We start from the raw sequence: 15,000 nt of genomic DNA, 5'->3' as shown, positions 1-15,000 counted from the left end.
GGCACCTGACGTCACAGCGACCATGTTGGTGCAAAGAACATAGCGAAAGTATTTTGGAAATTTGACTACAACAACAACAAGCTTTATTACTATTTTTTAAAACATATATATTACAATCAAAATAAATAATTAATACTAAAATTTGGTAAAAGTTCACTCAGAAAAGCTCAAGAGCTAATCGAGCTGAGTGAAAACAAATTATATTAATTAATTGAATCCGTTGGTGAGTAGTAAAGCTTGAAAAAGACAAAGGAATAGATGTAATGAGATAAGATAAACTGACAGTAAAAAACTCAATACACACAGAAAAAAGATGAAAATTTGCATCATTACTAAGTACCACATGAACACTCAAAAGTCTGTAAGATGTTTAGCTCTGTTATTATGGCAAAAATTTGAGCTACATATTTCTATTGTTTTGGCACCAACATGGCCGTCTTATCACGTGAGTGCAATCAAAGAATAGGAATTATGTGGACAAACACAACCTCAAGAAAATAATGATATATTATGATCGGACTGTAATCGCCAGGTAGAAAGTCAGTGGCTCAACTGGCATGCAGAGCCTGTAGGGCGGGCAGGCGTTTCACTGGTGTAAGAGCGCTTAAGGTAGCTCAAACCACCTTTAACACTTGAAAGAAACGTTGTTATTAGAAGGATTGACACTACAACACTTTATTACTTAACAGCAATGTTATGGTACAATATCAAACACCAATTATTGCTAAAAAGATTCGGTCATTTTTGTGACGTAAAAAGTTACCGAGCAAAAAGGAAAGCCCTGCAAAAACATCCCATATTTTGGCTTTAGTTGCTCATATCTCAAAAAAGCACTCGGTGAGCCCCATTATTTATTTCTGAAACGTAATTAGCATGCCAGAATAAAACTTTTTGTAAAGTTTAAAAAATTCTGTGAAGAGGATTATGTGATAATTGAAAATTTAAGGTAGCTCTGAATACGTTCTGCTGAATTTTTATCAAACATTGCAGAGAGTTTTTTTTGGTCCGGCTGATAACTTTAGGGTCACCGAGTTCGTTTTTCAGATGTGAGCAAGTAAAGCCAATATATAGGACGTTTTTGCAAGGCTTTACTGTTGCCATGGTAACTCTTTATGTCACAAAACTGACTGCATCTTGTTTAGCAATAATTGTTGTTTCACATGGTACCATAACAATGCTGTTACGTGCTAAAGTCTTGTAGTATCAGTCCTTCTAATAATAAGGTCTCTTGAAAATGTTGAAACTGGTTTGGCGCCCTTTCGATCTCTTGTAAATGGCCTCCCATTTTGAGAGAAGTTAGCTCGCCCAAGCTCTCCGTAAGTTTCATGATCCAAATGCCGGCACAGCATACCAGCTCTTCAAGCTTTCGACAAGCGGTCTTATCGGACCTTTCTTGAAGCACGGTCTTTACAAAAAAAATCCTACAAGTTGACAAATTACCTTATAATAAAATATTAACATCCAAAAAAGAAAACGCTGGCCGAGACTGAGCAGCAATCTCACATCCACGTATCATTTTCTTTTGTCTAAAAGCATTATTTCTATGCAGAAAAATTATCAAGTATACGAAACAGAGTTAACAAGTGACTGCATTGTCAGGATAACCTAAGCTGAAACACTTTCACAACAGCAAAAAAAAGCTTATAGTATTTAACCACTCATATAATACTAGCTAGATATCAAGCCAACAAATTATACGTAAATCAAACATTCCAAATTCGAACAAACTCAGCCAGTGTTGTCTAACTAGACAACATATTTTTGGCAAAACGTCCTTTGTTATTAAAAAGATCATTCTAAATGTCCCTTTTTTCTGGTAAAAATGAAACATAAATTTATGTTAATGCAGTGTCAGTGAATGATTAATGTGAATCTCGAATCTTTAAGTTTTATATTTTAAACTTCGTTTTCATTTGTTAATGTTATGCTATTGGTATTTACTTCTGCTTTATCCTTAATTCCAACTTAAAACTAAAAACTCGACAACTCGAAAAACCACCAGGTTTATTTACTTCTCGCCTATCACTTTTCCAGTAAAATACTTCGATCCTCTTGTAACATTTTAGGATAAGCAAATTTTAGCTGCTTTATTATTTGTATTAAGTTGTACTGACAACTGATGAATGAAATAAAGAATGTTGTTTTTTTTAGTTTTTTGATTTTATGCAGAGGCCTTGGATCGGAGAGCACCAACATGCCTCATCCGCCCCATCCCCCCCCCCCCCCCCCCTTCCCCTCTCCTATAGCTTTAGCGGTTTTGGATCCGTTATGCATAAATGTCATGTTTCACTTAATGCATTTTTCTCACCTCCACATTAGGACTGCATGTTAAGAACTAGTCACCGATGATTGATCACTAGATTGAGCCCTGGGAAAGGTCATAGCTAGTCCACGAACTATAGACTTCTCTTACGGTCTCGTTTTCTTTGGAAACTTGTCAACTTTCAGAGCAATATGAATATTAAATTGAAAGCGCCTGACTATTTTTTTTTCATCCCCTAAAAGAAGAATTCTCACTGAATTGGCTCTCCAGACAATTGGGCCGATTTTCTCTGTTTTCTGTACGTTTCCTAGAACTCTAACTTGGCATATTCACTCGATGTATTTCATTGAAATAGCGACGTCTCCCGGTGTGTTTGCTTCGGGTCGTGTCCTCCGTGGGGCAGAGTTTTTAAAGCAGGCTCTCCTTTTTGCCGCCCCAATTTCCTCGCAAAGTTTTCGCCTCTTTGGCTCGCACCTGCCACAAAAACTAGAGAAAACGGCTCAAAGTCCAACCTTCTCTAATTCTGCATTAAGACATTCTGTAAAACTACTTCCCTGCTTTAGTGAAAAGTGAATTCAAAATAAAGAGTCCTTTCATAGACACTCTTCATTCTCAACGTATATTCAAATTGCAGGAAAACATCGTCAATTAGAAGACACGGAGAGAACCAAGATATTTAACAATGGATCTACCTGTTTTACCCCTTTTTTTAGTGTAAAGACTTCATAGTATCCATTCACAAAATTCACACTTAAACGCAGTGGCTTACGAGTCTTTGCGGTGTCGGTAGTTGTCATTTCTTCTCATAACAACTTACGACATCGCAAAAATTCGTAAGCCACAAACCCGTCTAAAGCGGACACAGTTTGCCCTCCGATTGCACAGAAAAGACGAGGACAACTGTACGTAGAGGTAAGTGAAGTTTATTGCTACATTTAAAGCTTACTTAAGCATTTCTAAGCTCAAAGTTTATTTTCCCTTACAAAGTCCACCGAGCTGGGGCTGCCTGTGCGGGAAAGAATGTTAATCGCTCGTCGTTTTCAGAGTAAAACAACGCACTTTTTAGCCGAGAAACGACCGTCTTTGGTTTTTTTATTTTGTTGTAATATTTAACTGAATATTTACATTTCATCTGTAGGGTCAGGAAGCCTTCCCTGTCGGGTCCCGGAGAAACGTATCTATTTTGACTTCAGGGTGAACTACTTACACAATCGTAATCTAAACATCTATGAGATGCAAGAACCGACTTGCGAATTATCGCAAATCACAGTGCTGACAAGCCCAAAAGCAGAAGAAATGGTTAAATAATTATGAAGTTTTGTTACTATCTGAATGCTTTTGGGTTAGTAAAGGGATATATTTTCACGCAAATGATGTAATTTCATGACACTCAAAATTCGTAAAAAGCGTGAGTTTCTTGTAAACAATCTTCGCACTAGCAAGTCGTAGCAATAAATTGGATTAACTAATTAGTTAAAGAAATATTGTTGGCTTATCAATTAAACTTCATTTTACACTGCAATGACAAAATCATTAGTTACAGAGAAAAAATTCTTCTCTTCAACGCACGTATGCAAATTTGTTAACTCATTTTCATCGCGTCCCGATTCTCGCGAAATTTTTCTTCTTTAAAAATATTATTTTTCGTCAAGCGCTGCATCTTTTTTTGTTCAAATAACCGCTAAAAATAAAGATTTTTTAACGATCTATCCGTAGATATTTTTTCGCAATTTAATATTCTCTGTCAAAATTTGCACAACAATCAAAACAAAAATAGAAACGCACGCAACAAATTTAGTCACATTTACCTCTTCGTCGAATTCTCATGCTTAACACAGGAATTTTTAGTTATTGTGGAAAATCGTTCTCAATTCGTTGGCAATCATCCTTTCAAATTCCAAAGAAATCGACCCGTCTGCGAATATTTTACGAGTTTTTTTCAATGGGATGTCAAAAGGCCAAGTGGATGTTATGCATAATCGGGCAAGTTCAGGCGATCAAGTTGCGCGTGTGACCCGTTATAAATATTTTTTTTCACAAAATGTTCCCGAATTGTCAAGTATCGCCACAGAAGGCAAGAACATCATTCTAAAAGCTTATTCTGCGCAAAAAGTAGGTTCTGGAGGTAATTTTGAGAGTGGAAATCAAGTTTACGGCAGACGATAAATTAAGTTAACACAACAGAAAGACGCTAACCTCATTTTGACACGAACATGCTTTACTATTGCCATAGAAACTATCCAGTTAAGCACGATATTACAAAACATGATGAATTCGTAAAGGCCACCTTTTCCAGCGAAATATTTTTTTAAACAAACAACATATTTGCTATTAGCCTGCAATCTTTCTTTCAAAAAATTCTGGGCTGTCACATTTCCAATTATTTTTTTTACCTGGAGACTGTACAGAGAACAGAGATCACAGATCCACTTAAGGTGTTAGATTCCTTCTCTGTCTTTGTTGAACCCATAAGTTACCAGAGAATTTTCCATTTGGTTTCAGTGTTCTACTTAACAACAGCACACTTATTAGAAATACATCTCACTTTGATTTCGGCTCGACGGGCGATAGTTGTTGTCGAAACCATTACTCGTCGCTTTTCAGATTCCAGATATTTATTTTTCACCGCCTGTCTTATTTATCCAATTGACGTTCCATTCTTGAGCTCCAAAAGGGTGTTGCACTAAAACGCAACGCGTGTTACAATGACTTTCGACGCCATTGCAGGTTTAATACTTAAATGTTCCCCTATGTGAACCAGGGAAATCTACGCATTACCCCAGCCTACTCGAACCTAACAAAATACGCACAGAAGACTCTATGCACAAAGACATCACTTAGCAGGGGAGTGACAGGCAACACTTTTACCGACACAGAAAAAAAAATACGGAGAAATGAAACGCAGATTCCGACTGAATTTGGCAACCCAGTAAGAAGAAAACTAACAAAACGCATTTTCTAACTGGATTGCCTACGGCAACCCAGTAATAAATTTAAGGCTCAAACCGTTTCCATGATTCCATGAAGAACCTCTTCCTTGATTAATGAAGCACAAAATAGACGACAAGCTTTCTTTCAAATAAATCTTGGCTGTCACATTTCCAATTACTTTTTTTACCTGAAGACTGTGCAGAGTTGAGTACAAATAAAATTATACAAAAGCCAGACAACAGAGATCACAGATACACTTAAGGTGTTCGATTCGTTCTATCTTTCTTGAACCCATAAGTTACCAGAGAATTTTCCATTTGGTTTCAGTGTTCTACAAAAAAAGCACACTTGGTAAAATATTAGAAATACAGCTCACTTTGATTTCGGCTCGACGGGCGATAGATTGTTGTCAAAGTCCATTACTCGTCGGTTTTAAGACTCCAGATATTTATTTTTCACCGTCTGCCTTGTTTACTCCAAATGACGTTCCATTCTTGAGCTCCATAAGGGTATATTTTGTTTAAAGATACACTATAACGTCATTCGCGTTACAATGACTTTCGGCGCCATTGCAGGTTAATAAATGTTCTCCTATGAGCACCAGAGAAATCTACGCATTACCCCAGCCCCCTCAAACTTAACAAATACGCAGAGAAGACTCTATGCACAAAGACACCACTTAGCAGGGGAGTGACAGGCAAGACTTTTCATGACACGGAAAAAAAAAAAAGAAAAAAAAAAAGAACCAAACAGACAAACGCATTTTCTAACTGGCAGGATTGCCTATGGCAACCCAGTAAAAATGATACACTGTTGAGAAAAGTGTATGCCAGGCAAAACAAGTTGCATCTCGGTAGCCTGAAAGTTAAGAAATAATTTGCCTGTGTTTAAATTAACAAATACATTAATACATCACTAACGCTTCGTGTTTAAATAGGAATAAAACGCAAACAGCGGTTACAAACATTTGCTTGAGCTGCATAACTTTCATAAACTTAACGTTTCGTATGTTACAACAAACATAATCAGAAGTGATTATTATTCAGTTACAGACAAATTTAAATTCAAAAATACAACTGTACGGACTGGGAACTAACGAAATTGATTGACATAAAACGACAAGAATATGCTAATAATAGAGATGAAGTTTCTCACTGCCAACGTTTTCATTTAAGGCTGGCTTTAGATCACGGATCAACAGAGACTCTTTAATTTTGCAATACATGTCTGATCGACCAGTTGCTGATATTTCAAATGATCCCACTTAATTCTATGGTTGGTTAAGAAAACATGATCAGCAATTGCAGATTCGTGACAATTTGTAGTTAGGGCTTTAAAATGTTCTGTTTTGCTGTCACGTAATCGGCGTTTCGTTTTCCCTATGTAGAAATCATTGCAATCCCAGCAATTTGCTCTGTACACTACTTTTGACCTGAAGGAAGGAGCTAGTTTATCTTTGTAAGGGAAAAAAGATTTGATTCTTCGGGTGTCCTGAAAAACTATTGTGACGTTGAAAATACCATAGAATTTGTTTATACAAGACCTCAGCTGTTTTGTGAGGTGTTTGCTGTGATGACCTAAGAAAGGTAGAACGATAAGAACTTCTTTTTTCTTAACTGTTTGTACAGGAACTTTTGGCTTATTTTGATGTTTCTCAATGACATCATTCATATGATAACACCTCAAGAGGATTTGTTACTTAATGGCTATCTAGGGCAGACTGTAAAAATTGGGGTGACGAACGAACGTCACCGAAACGAAACGCCGATTACGAAACGAAACGAAACACTGACTACGTGACAGAAAAACAGAACATTTTAAAGCTCTAACTACAAATTGTCACGAATCTGCAATTGCTGATCATGTTTTCTTAACCAACAATAGAATTAAGTGGGATCATTTTGAAATATTAGCAACTGGTCGATCAGACATGCATTGCAAAATTAAAGAGTCTCTGTTGATCCGTGATCTAAAGCCAGCGTTAAATGAAAACGTTGGCAGTGAGAAACTTCATCTCTATTATTAGCGTATTCTTGTCGTTTTATGTCAATCAATTTCGTTAGTTCCCAGTCCGTACAGTTGTATTTTTGAATTTAAATTTATCTGTAACTGAATAATAATCACTTCTGATGATGTATGTTGTAACATACGAAACGTTAAGTTTATAAAAGTTATGCAGTTCAAGCAAATGTTTGTAATCGCTGTTTGCGTTTTATTCCTTTTGAAACTAAAATGGTCCAAGTCAAAGAGTTTCATTTTTAACCGAAGAATTAGGGAAGCAGATGTTCGAAGGTGTAATAGCTGTTGAATTTTATTCCTCAGTTATCGAGTTCCATAAGTATAAAACTTAAAAATGGTTTGCTTTAAAATCAGAAAAGAACCAATTCACCGTTGCTGTTGAGAAAAGTGTATGCCAGGCAAAACAAGTTGCATCTCGTCGGTAGCCTGAAAGTTAAGAAATAATTTGCCTGTGTTTAATTAACAAATTCACCAATACATCACCGTTTCATGTTCAACCGGAAAATTATGGAAGCAGATGTTCGAAGGTGTAATAGCTGTTGAGTTTTATTCCTCAAATATCGAGTTCCATAAGTATAAAACTTTAAAATGATTTGCTTTAAAATCAGAACCAATTCACCGTTGCTGTTGAGAAAAGTGTATGCCAGGCAAAACAAGTTGCTCTCGGTAGCCTGAAAGTTAAGAAATAATTTGCCTGTGTTTAAATTAACAAATACACCAATACATCACTAACGTTTCATCATGTCAGTTAACTGGAGAATAATTAGGTAAGCAGATGTTCGAAGGTGTAGTAGCTGTTGAGTTTTAATCCTCAAACTGTATCGAGTTCCATAAGTATAAAACTTAAAAACTTTAAAATCAGAAAAGACCAATTCACCGTTGCTGCTGAGAAAAGACTTCATAGTATCCATTCACAAAATTCACACTTAAACGCAGCTAAAAGTTTCTTCAGTCTGACAGACAGGCGCGATTCGGCCACTGATTAAATTCACCCTAAACTTACTAGTAATACTGTACTAAAATTGGACCTCTATCAACAAAAACGTTGAACCAGCAAGAAGGTGTAAATGCCCTAATCTGTAATTTCGTCAATGATAACAAATTAAAAAACACATTTTTTTTATCTTTTTGATTACTGAAGTCCACCCAGAGTCAATACATCAACATCCTCTTGTGAAAGCGTATACGTTTACTAAATTATTCAAACCAACGACATGCAGAGAGGTGGGACAACGTCCATCATAATAGTACCAGGTAATTTAAGTGACAAACGGAGGGCGGAAAATTTGCCCACATCTAGGAGTGCCAACTACATCTGCCTAAACGAAAGCTCTCAAATAACTTCTGTAGCCGGATGAGTATAAGGGAGTTTCACTTGGTAAGTACTCATTTTTTGTCTTCAATACTGAATTGCTCCATTGTGATTGTAACCGAAGTTACGCATATTCGTGTTCGCTGGTCTTTATTAAAACATCCACACTGTACGGTACTACATATAAACCAGAAAAAATAGAAGAATTAGTAAACGAAACTTGTGAAAACGATAGCTAACAAATGAGGAAAAGAAACGGATAACACTAAGAAAAATTTACATTAACAGAGTCCTGACTCAACGAAATAAAAATTGCTGCTTATAAAAACTTCGAGATATTGGCATAAAAAACGTCGACCTAGGTCCTATTTATTCTAAAAAACTTCACAAATAATGTCGCTCAGTATTTCACAATATGAACGTACATACCAGAAAAATCACAAACGAAAAGAAGATCATTCATTAAAGGGATCATGTGTGATTTTTCTCGATGGTGATAAAAGAAGTGGATCGGAAAAAACGAGGTAAGCTCCATACCCGAGTATCATTGTCCTCGTGGCTGCATTTTCCCTTAATCCAAGATGGATCACTGCTAGCATCATCCAAAAATATTGCTATCTAGATTTTAATATGGGCCTTGGATTTTCCTTGATTTTATCTTTAATCTACCTTATCCCAGAGAAAACAAGGAATAATTGAATGTTCAAATTAAGTAAATGGGTGCATTTTGCCACGGCAACTGAACAAACGATATATTTAGAAGATACATGAAAAAGCTCAAACAAAGCAATTTTGTCGGCTGAGTAACCCACGACCTATGTTTGGTATCGAAGGTGAAACTGCGTTGAATTCAAACTACAAACAGAAAACAGGCCTCGTAGTTAAGACTACTGCAACTGACACAATGTGACCCTCTTCAAACTGACACAAAGTCTCCGCCAATAATAAATTTTCTTATCTGATTTTACAAAAAAAAGCAAGTTCTAACCCTAGCAATTTTGTCTTTGGAAATTCTCACTGCCCACAAAAGGATCGTGATAGTGAGCGGGGCTGTGTGGAAAAGAAAGGCCTGCCGGAAAAACGAGGATCGAAGACCCGGCAAACCAAGACCACCCAGACAACATAGCTCAACAAAAAGCAAAACACATCATTCCTGTTGTCATCTTGTTGTTTGCAATGGCTGGCGAGTCATATCAGGTGAACTTCCAAAGCCGGGAAGAAACGAAGAGGGAAAACGAAGACCCCAGATAATTCACCTGAAATGAATTCCATGTGTTTCCATTTACTGTCTTATATGTAATTTGTTTCTGAGAATATCCGTTTTTGGTATTCGTTTTCTACATTACTTGATAACGGCCTGAGTGTGTGGAAAAAGAACTGCCAAACCAAGAGCCCTTTGCCCTTCTCTCTCTTTTAGTATTCTGTCTGTCATTGTCCGTCTTTATTAATATAATAACCCAAGTTATTTTCGCATTTTGATTGGTTCTTGCCTGGGATCTATTAGAGGACAGACGCACGATTGATGTCGCCATCAGCTTTTATGCGAATAAAGTTTAATTCTTTATTATATAAAACAAATAGATTCCATGTTGCCGTGGGTCTGTTTAGTAATAGATCACAGAAGACGTCAAAATATGGTAAGAACATCAGTGGCTCACTCAGCTATCGCCTCGTGTGCCACTCTTTTGTTCTTACCACATTTTGACGTCATCTGTGATCTATTACCGAACAGACGCACGGTAACATGAAATCTATTTGTTAAACAGACACTTGATAGAAGCCGCCGCTTCACTTGAATATTTCTATGACATCTTTCCATGTCTCAAGCACCCTTCCACACTTGAGGATGCTCTTCAGAGTGTCTTTGAATGTTAGGAGAGGACGACCGACTCTTCCCGGAGCCTCTGTAAGTTCGCCAAAAAGGAAGGCCTCATCGCGTCGCTCATTGGACATTCGCGAGACGAGACCCATGCAGAGAAATCCTTTCCCGGTTAGCATAATCTCAATGTCTGTATTGGCTCGATCCAGCACTTCATCGTTTGTCATGAAATCATTCTATGATCTGATTTTGAGTTTAAAAAAGTCAAGAAGCTTAGCCTTCACGAGCTATTTTGGGAAACATTCAGTGTCATGTTGATGACTCTATTATAAGCTTAGTGCTGGACGCTGTTTCCATTATTTGCGTTTGTCACGGTATTTTAGTCAAAGTTCAAAATACAAAAAGACGTCGTTTCATCAATCAAGACCAAAAAATAATGCTATAGTTTTCTTGGAGATGGTGTCTTCAGAAAGTTGCCAAAAATTAAATACAAACAGCTTTTGTTGCAATAAATATATTTCATATCTTCTCGGTGGGTTTCCAGAAATGTTGTCCGTGTGAATTAGCACCCGTGTTACACAATACCCATATAAACTAAATTTAGATCAGTTGGTGCAAGCCATCTCAGATGATCATCCGAGTCATCCAAGTAGCTCATTAAATATGCGTTTCCTCTTTCACTTCAATTACATGAAGTTTACCCTATACTTAGAAATTTTCTCGTCAGGAAAAAAAAGAAAAAAAAAGGAAAAAAAGGAAATTTTTGATTAAGATGATCGACGGACATGGATGACAAAAAGGTTGAACCTAGTCCCTTAGCCACGCTTTAAGGAATCATCGATAACCACCACACCATCGCATCGAAGCACGCTGTTGAATGAAAGCAAATTTTTATAATACTTAAATAGAGACCCATTACCAATATTGAAAGCTAATCGATTTAAGATGGGTGCTTACTTAGAATGGGCCTTTAGACTTAAACACAGTTTATCAGCACTATTCAAAATGGGTGCTTAGACCTAATTACGGTGCATACATGGTTGGATGACTCGGATGATCATCTGAGATGGCTTGCACCCACTGATCTAAATTTAGATTATATGGGTATTACCCATTTAGATTGTGTAACACTGGTGGAATTAGAGCACTAGTTAGATTTTTACCCAGTTTTGACCAAAAAACAGCAAATTTAGCGTGACAGTGCCCCTTTAAATACGAGCATTGTTGTACCACAGCCTTAAGAATCCAATCCAGATAGCATTATGCAAAGAACAGTTATTCAATTCCAAACGTTTCTTTTTTTTTTTTCAGAAATGAACAACTCTATAACTGACGATGTATCAAGAAGAGCCCAAATGTCTTGTAGACTGAGTCCTCCAGACATGGCGACTAAGACGACCCTCACTGTTATCTATGTCATTATAGGTACTGTCGCGCTGTTTGGAAACTGCGCCATCATACTTATTGCCAAAACAAAAAAGCGAAGCCGTAAGGTGGCCTTTAATTTTTTCATCATCTCCATGGCAGTCGCTGATATTCTGGACGGTCTTTTCGCAGTACCAAAAACGGTGACGTCCTTCTATTTCGACGAACTCTGGTTTGGCGGCTTGATCGGCAACATAACCTGCAAACTTTTGAGTTTTCTGCCTGCTCTCTCACTAGTTGCGTCCGTGTCCACTCTTGCGGCCATATCTGTGGAAAGGTACTTGGCGAGTGTTCATGTTCTCAGAGAGCCACTGTCGAAAAGAAAGGTTAAGCTTGCCCTTCTTTTTCTCTGGATCTTCTCTTCTTTTATGGTTTCAACTATTCTCATAAAGTTCAAGAGCGAGAAATACGACGGAAAGTTCCTTTGCTATGGGATTTGGAGCGACAATCTCGAAACCAACCTCAGCATCTATCGGTACGAGGTCGTGGCATACTTCGTTTTTTTCTACGCCGTCCCCTTTTGTTTGATGATCGTTCTGTATACGTTGATAATTCGTGTTTTGAAGAGGCGTCAGGCTTTTGGTGAAAATATGTCACAGAATCGAATCCAAGCTCAAAATGTTACTGTTGTAAAAATGCTTGTTACGGTTGTACTCCTTTTCGCATTTGTCTGGTTGCAAACTCACATTCTATTATTGATGTCCGCATTTGATCACAACACACTGCAGTGTGTACCAACTTCCGTTATACTGTTGCTCACCATGCTAGCTCATGCTAACGGAGCACTGAATCCCTGCATCTATCTTATCTTCAACGAAAACTATCGTAAAGGGCTTAAACAGCTCCTGGTTAAGTGTCGCAGCAAACCGGTTAAGGGAATCGGCATCAAGAAAGATAAACAGTGGTGGCCTGGCACATCGACTCTGGAACGCGATCCATCTCGTGCAGGCATCAAGGGTTTCTTTCGTGATTTGTCGACGGAAGGTTTCACGAGGAAACTCGGATGAGGTGACGTACCAAACGCGCTTTTTGAATATGGAAATGTAGTGGTACAAGCTTTATAATAGAACGTATTCACTCATTAATGGATGAGGTACAATGAACGGGTAGATGTCTCTTCAATTCTTTGATGGCACCTGACGTCACAGCGACCATGTTGGTGCAAAGAACATAGCGAAAGTATTTTGGAAATTTGACTACAACAACAACAAGCTTTATTACTATTTTTTAAAACATATATATTACAATCAAAATAAATAATTAATACTAATTTAGTAAAAGTTCACTCAGAAAAGCTCAAGAGCTAATCGAGCTGAGTGAAAACAAATTATATTAATTAATTGAATCCGTTGGTGAGTAGTAAAGCTTGAAAAAGACAAAGGAATAGATGTAATGAGATAAGATAAACTGACAGTAAAAAAGAAAAAAAAAAGAAAGAAAACCGACAATCAAAAAAGATGAAAATTTGCATCATTACTAAGTACCAGATCACGGAACACGCCTAAGTCTGTAGGATGTTTAGCTCTATTATTATGGCAAAAGTTTGAGCTACATATTTCCATTGTTTTGGCACTAACATGGTCGCCTTATCACGTAAGTGCAATCAAAGAATAGGAATTATGTGGACAAAGACAACCTCAAGAAAATAAAGATATATTATGATCGGACTGTAATCGCCAGGTAGTGCGTCTGTGGCTCAACTGGCATGCAGAGCCTGTAGGGCGGGCAGGTGTTTCACTGGTGTAAGAGTGGTTAAGGTAGCTCAAACCAGCTTTAACACTTGAAAGAAACATTCTTATTAGAAGGATTGTCACTGCAACATTTCACTAACAGCAATGTTATGGTACCATATAAAACGCCAATTATTGCTGAAAAAGATTTGGTCATTTTTGTAACCTAAATAGTTACCATGGCAACAGGAAAGCCCTGCAAAGACACCCCATATTTTGGCTTTAGTTGCTCATATCTCAAAAAAGCACTCGGTGAGCCCCATTATTTATTTCTGAAACGTAATTAGCATGCCAGAATAAAACTTTTTGTAAAGTTTAAAAAATTCTGTGAAGAGGATTCAGAGCTACCTTAAACAATTGAAAAGTTAAGGTAGCTCCGAATACGCTCCGCTCAATTTTTTTTAAACATTGCAGAGAGTTTTATCTTGGCCTGCTAATCACTTTTGTAAAATAAAAAATTGGGATCACCGAATTCGTTTTTCAGATATGAGCAAGTAAAGTTAAAATAGAGGAAGTTTTTGCAAGGCTTTACTGTTGCCATGGTAACTCTTTACGTCACAAAAATGACTGCATCTTGTTCAACAATAATTGATGTTTCACATGGTACCATAACAATTCTGTTACGTGATAAAGTGTCGTAGTGTCAATCCTTCTAATAATAAGGCCCCTTAAGAGGGCGCTCTTTCGATCTCTTGTAATTTATGTATATGGCCTGCACTTTTGAGAGACGTTGGCTCGCCCCAGCCCTCGGTAAGTTTCATTATCCAAATACTAGCTCTCCAAGCTTTCGACAAGCGGTCTTAACGGACCTTTCTTGAAGCACGGTCTTTACAAAAACATCATACAAGTTCACAAATTACCTTATAATAAAATATTAACATCCAAAAAAGAAACCGTTGGCCGAGACTGAGCAGCAACCTCACATCCACGTATCATTTTCTTTTGTCTAAAAGCATTTTTTCCATGCAGAAAAATTATCAAGTATACGAAAAAGAGTTACCCAGCGACTGCATTGTCAGGATGGCCTAAGCTGAAACACTGTCACAAAGCAAAAAAAAGCTAATAATATTTAAACACTCTTATAATACTACCGAGATATGGAGCCAACAAAATATACGTAAATCAAACATTCCAAATTCGTACAAACTCAGCCAGTGTTGTCTAACTAGACAATAGACTTTTGGCATAACGTAACGTTAATGTAACGCTATAGGTATTTACTTCCGCTTTATCGTTAATTCCAACTAAAAACTAAAAACTCGACAACTCGAAAAACCACCAGGTTTAGCTTCTCGCCTGTCACTTTTTCAGTAAAATATTTCATTCTCCTATAACCTTTTATGATAAGCAAATGTTAGCTGTTTTATTATTTGTATTAAGTTGTACTGACAAGTGATGAATGAAATAAGGAATGTTGTTTTTGTTGTTTTGTGATTGTATGCACAGGCCTTGGATCGGAGAGCACCAACACGCCTCTTACGCACCATCCTCCCCCCCCCCC

General features: G+C 37.3%; 1 protein-coding gene across 1 annotated transcript; it reads left to right on the top strand.

Moving 5' to 3' along the window:
* The first annotated feature begins 11,699 nt into the window (after positions 1 to 11,699).
* On the top strand, positions 11,700 to 12,776 carry LOC138040113 (galanin receptor 2a-like). The gene has a single exon (XM_068885900.1). The coding sequence runs from the start codon at positions 11,700 to 11,702 to the stop codon at positions 12,774 to 12,776; it is 1,077 nt and encodes a 358-aa protein (XP_068742001.1).
* The last annotated feature ends 2,224 nt before the right edge of the window (positions 12,777 to 15,000 follow it).

The sequence above is a fragment of the Montipora capricornis genome, chromosome 3 (assembly GCF_036669925.1).
Source record: "Montipora capricornis isolate CH-2021 chromosome 3, ASM3666992v2, whole genome shotgun sequence".
Classification (NCBI taxonomy): Eukaryota; Metazoa; Cnidaria; class Anthozoa; order Scleractinia; family Acroporidae; genus Montipora; species Montipora capricornis.
Note: the sequence above shows the minus strand (reverse complement) of the source record. Positions and strands in the feature narration are given on the sequence as shown.

Coding starts and splice junctions, on each gene's coding strand:
- LOC138040113 (XM_068885900.1), top strand. CDS start 11,700: ATGTCTTGTAGACTGAGTCCTCCAGACATGGCGACTAAGACGACCCTC.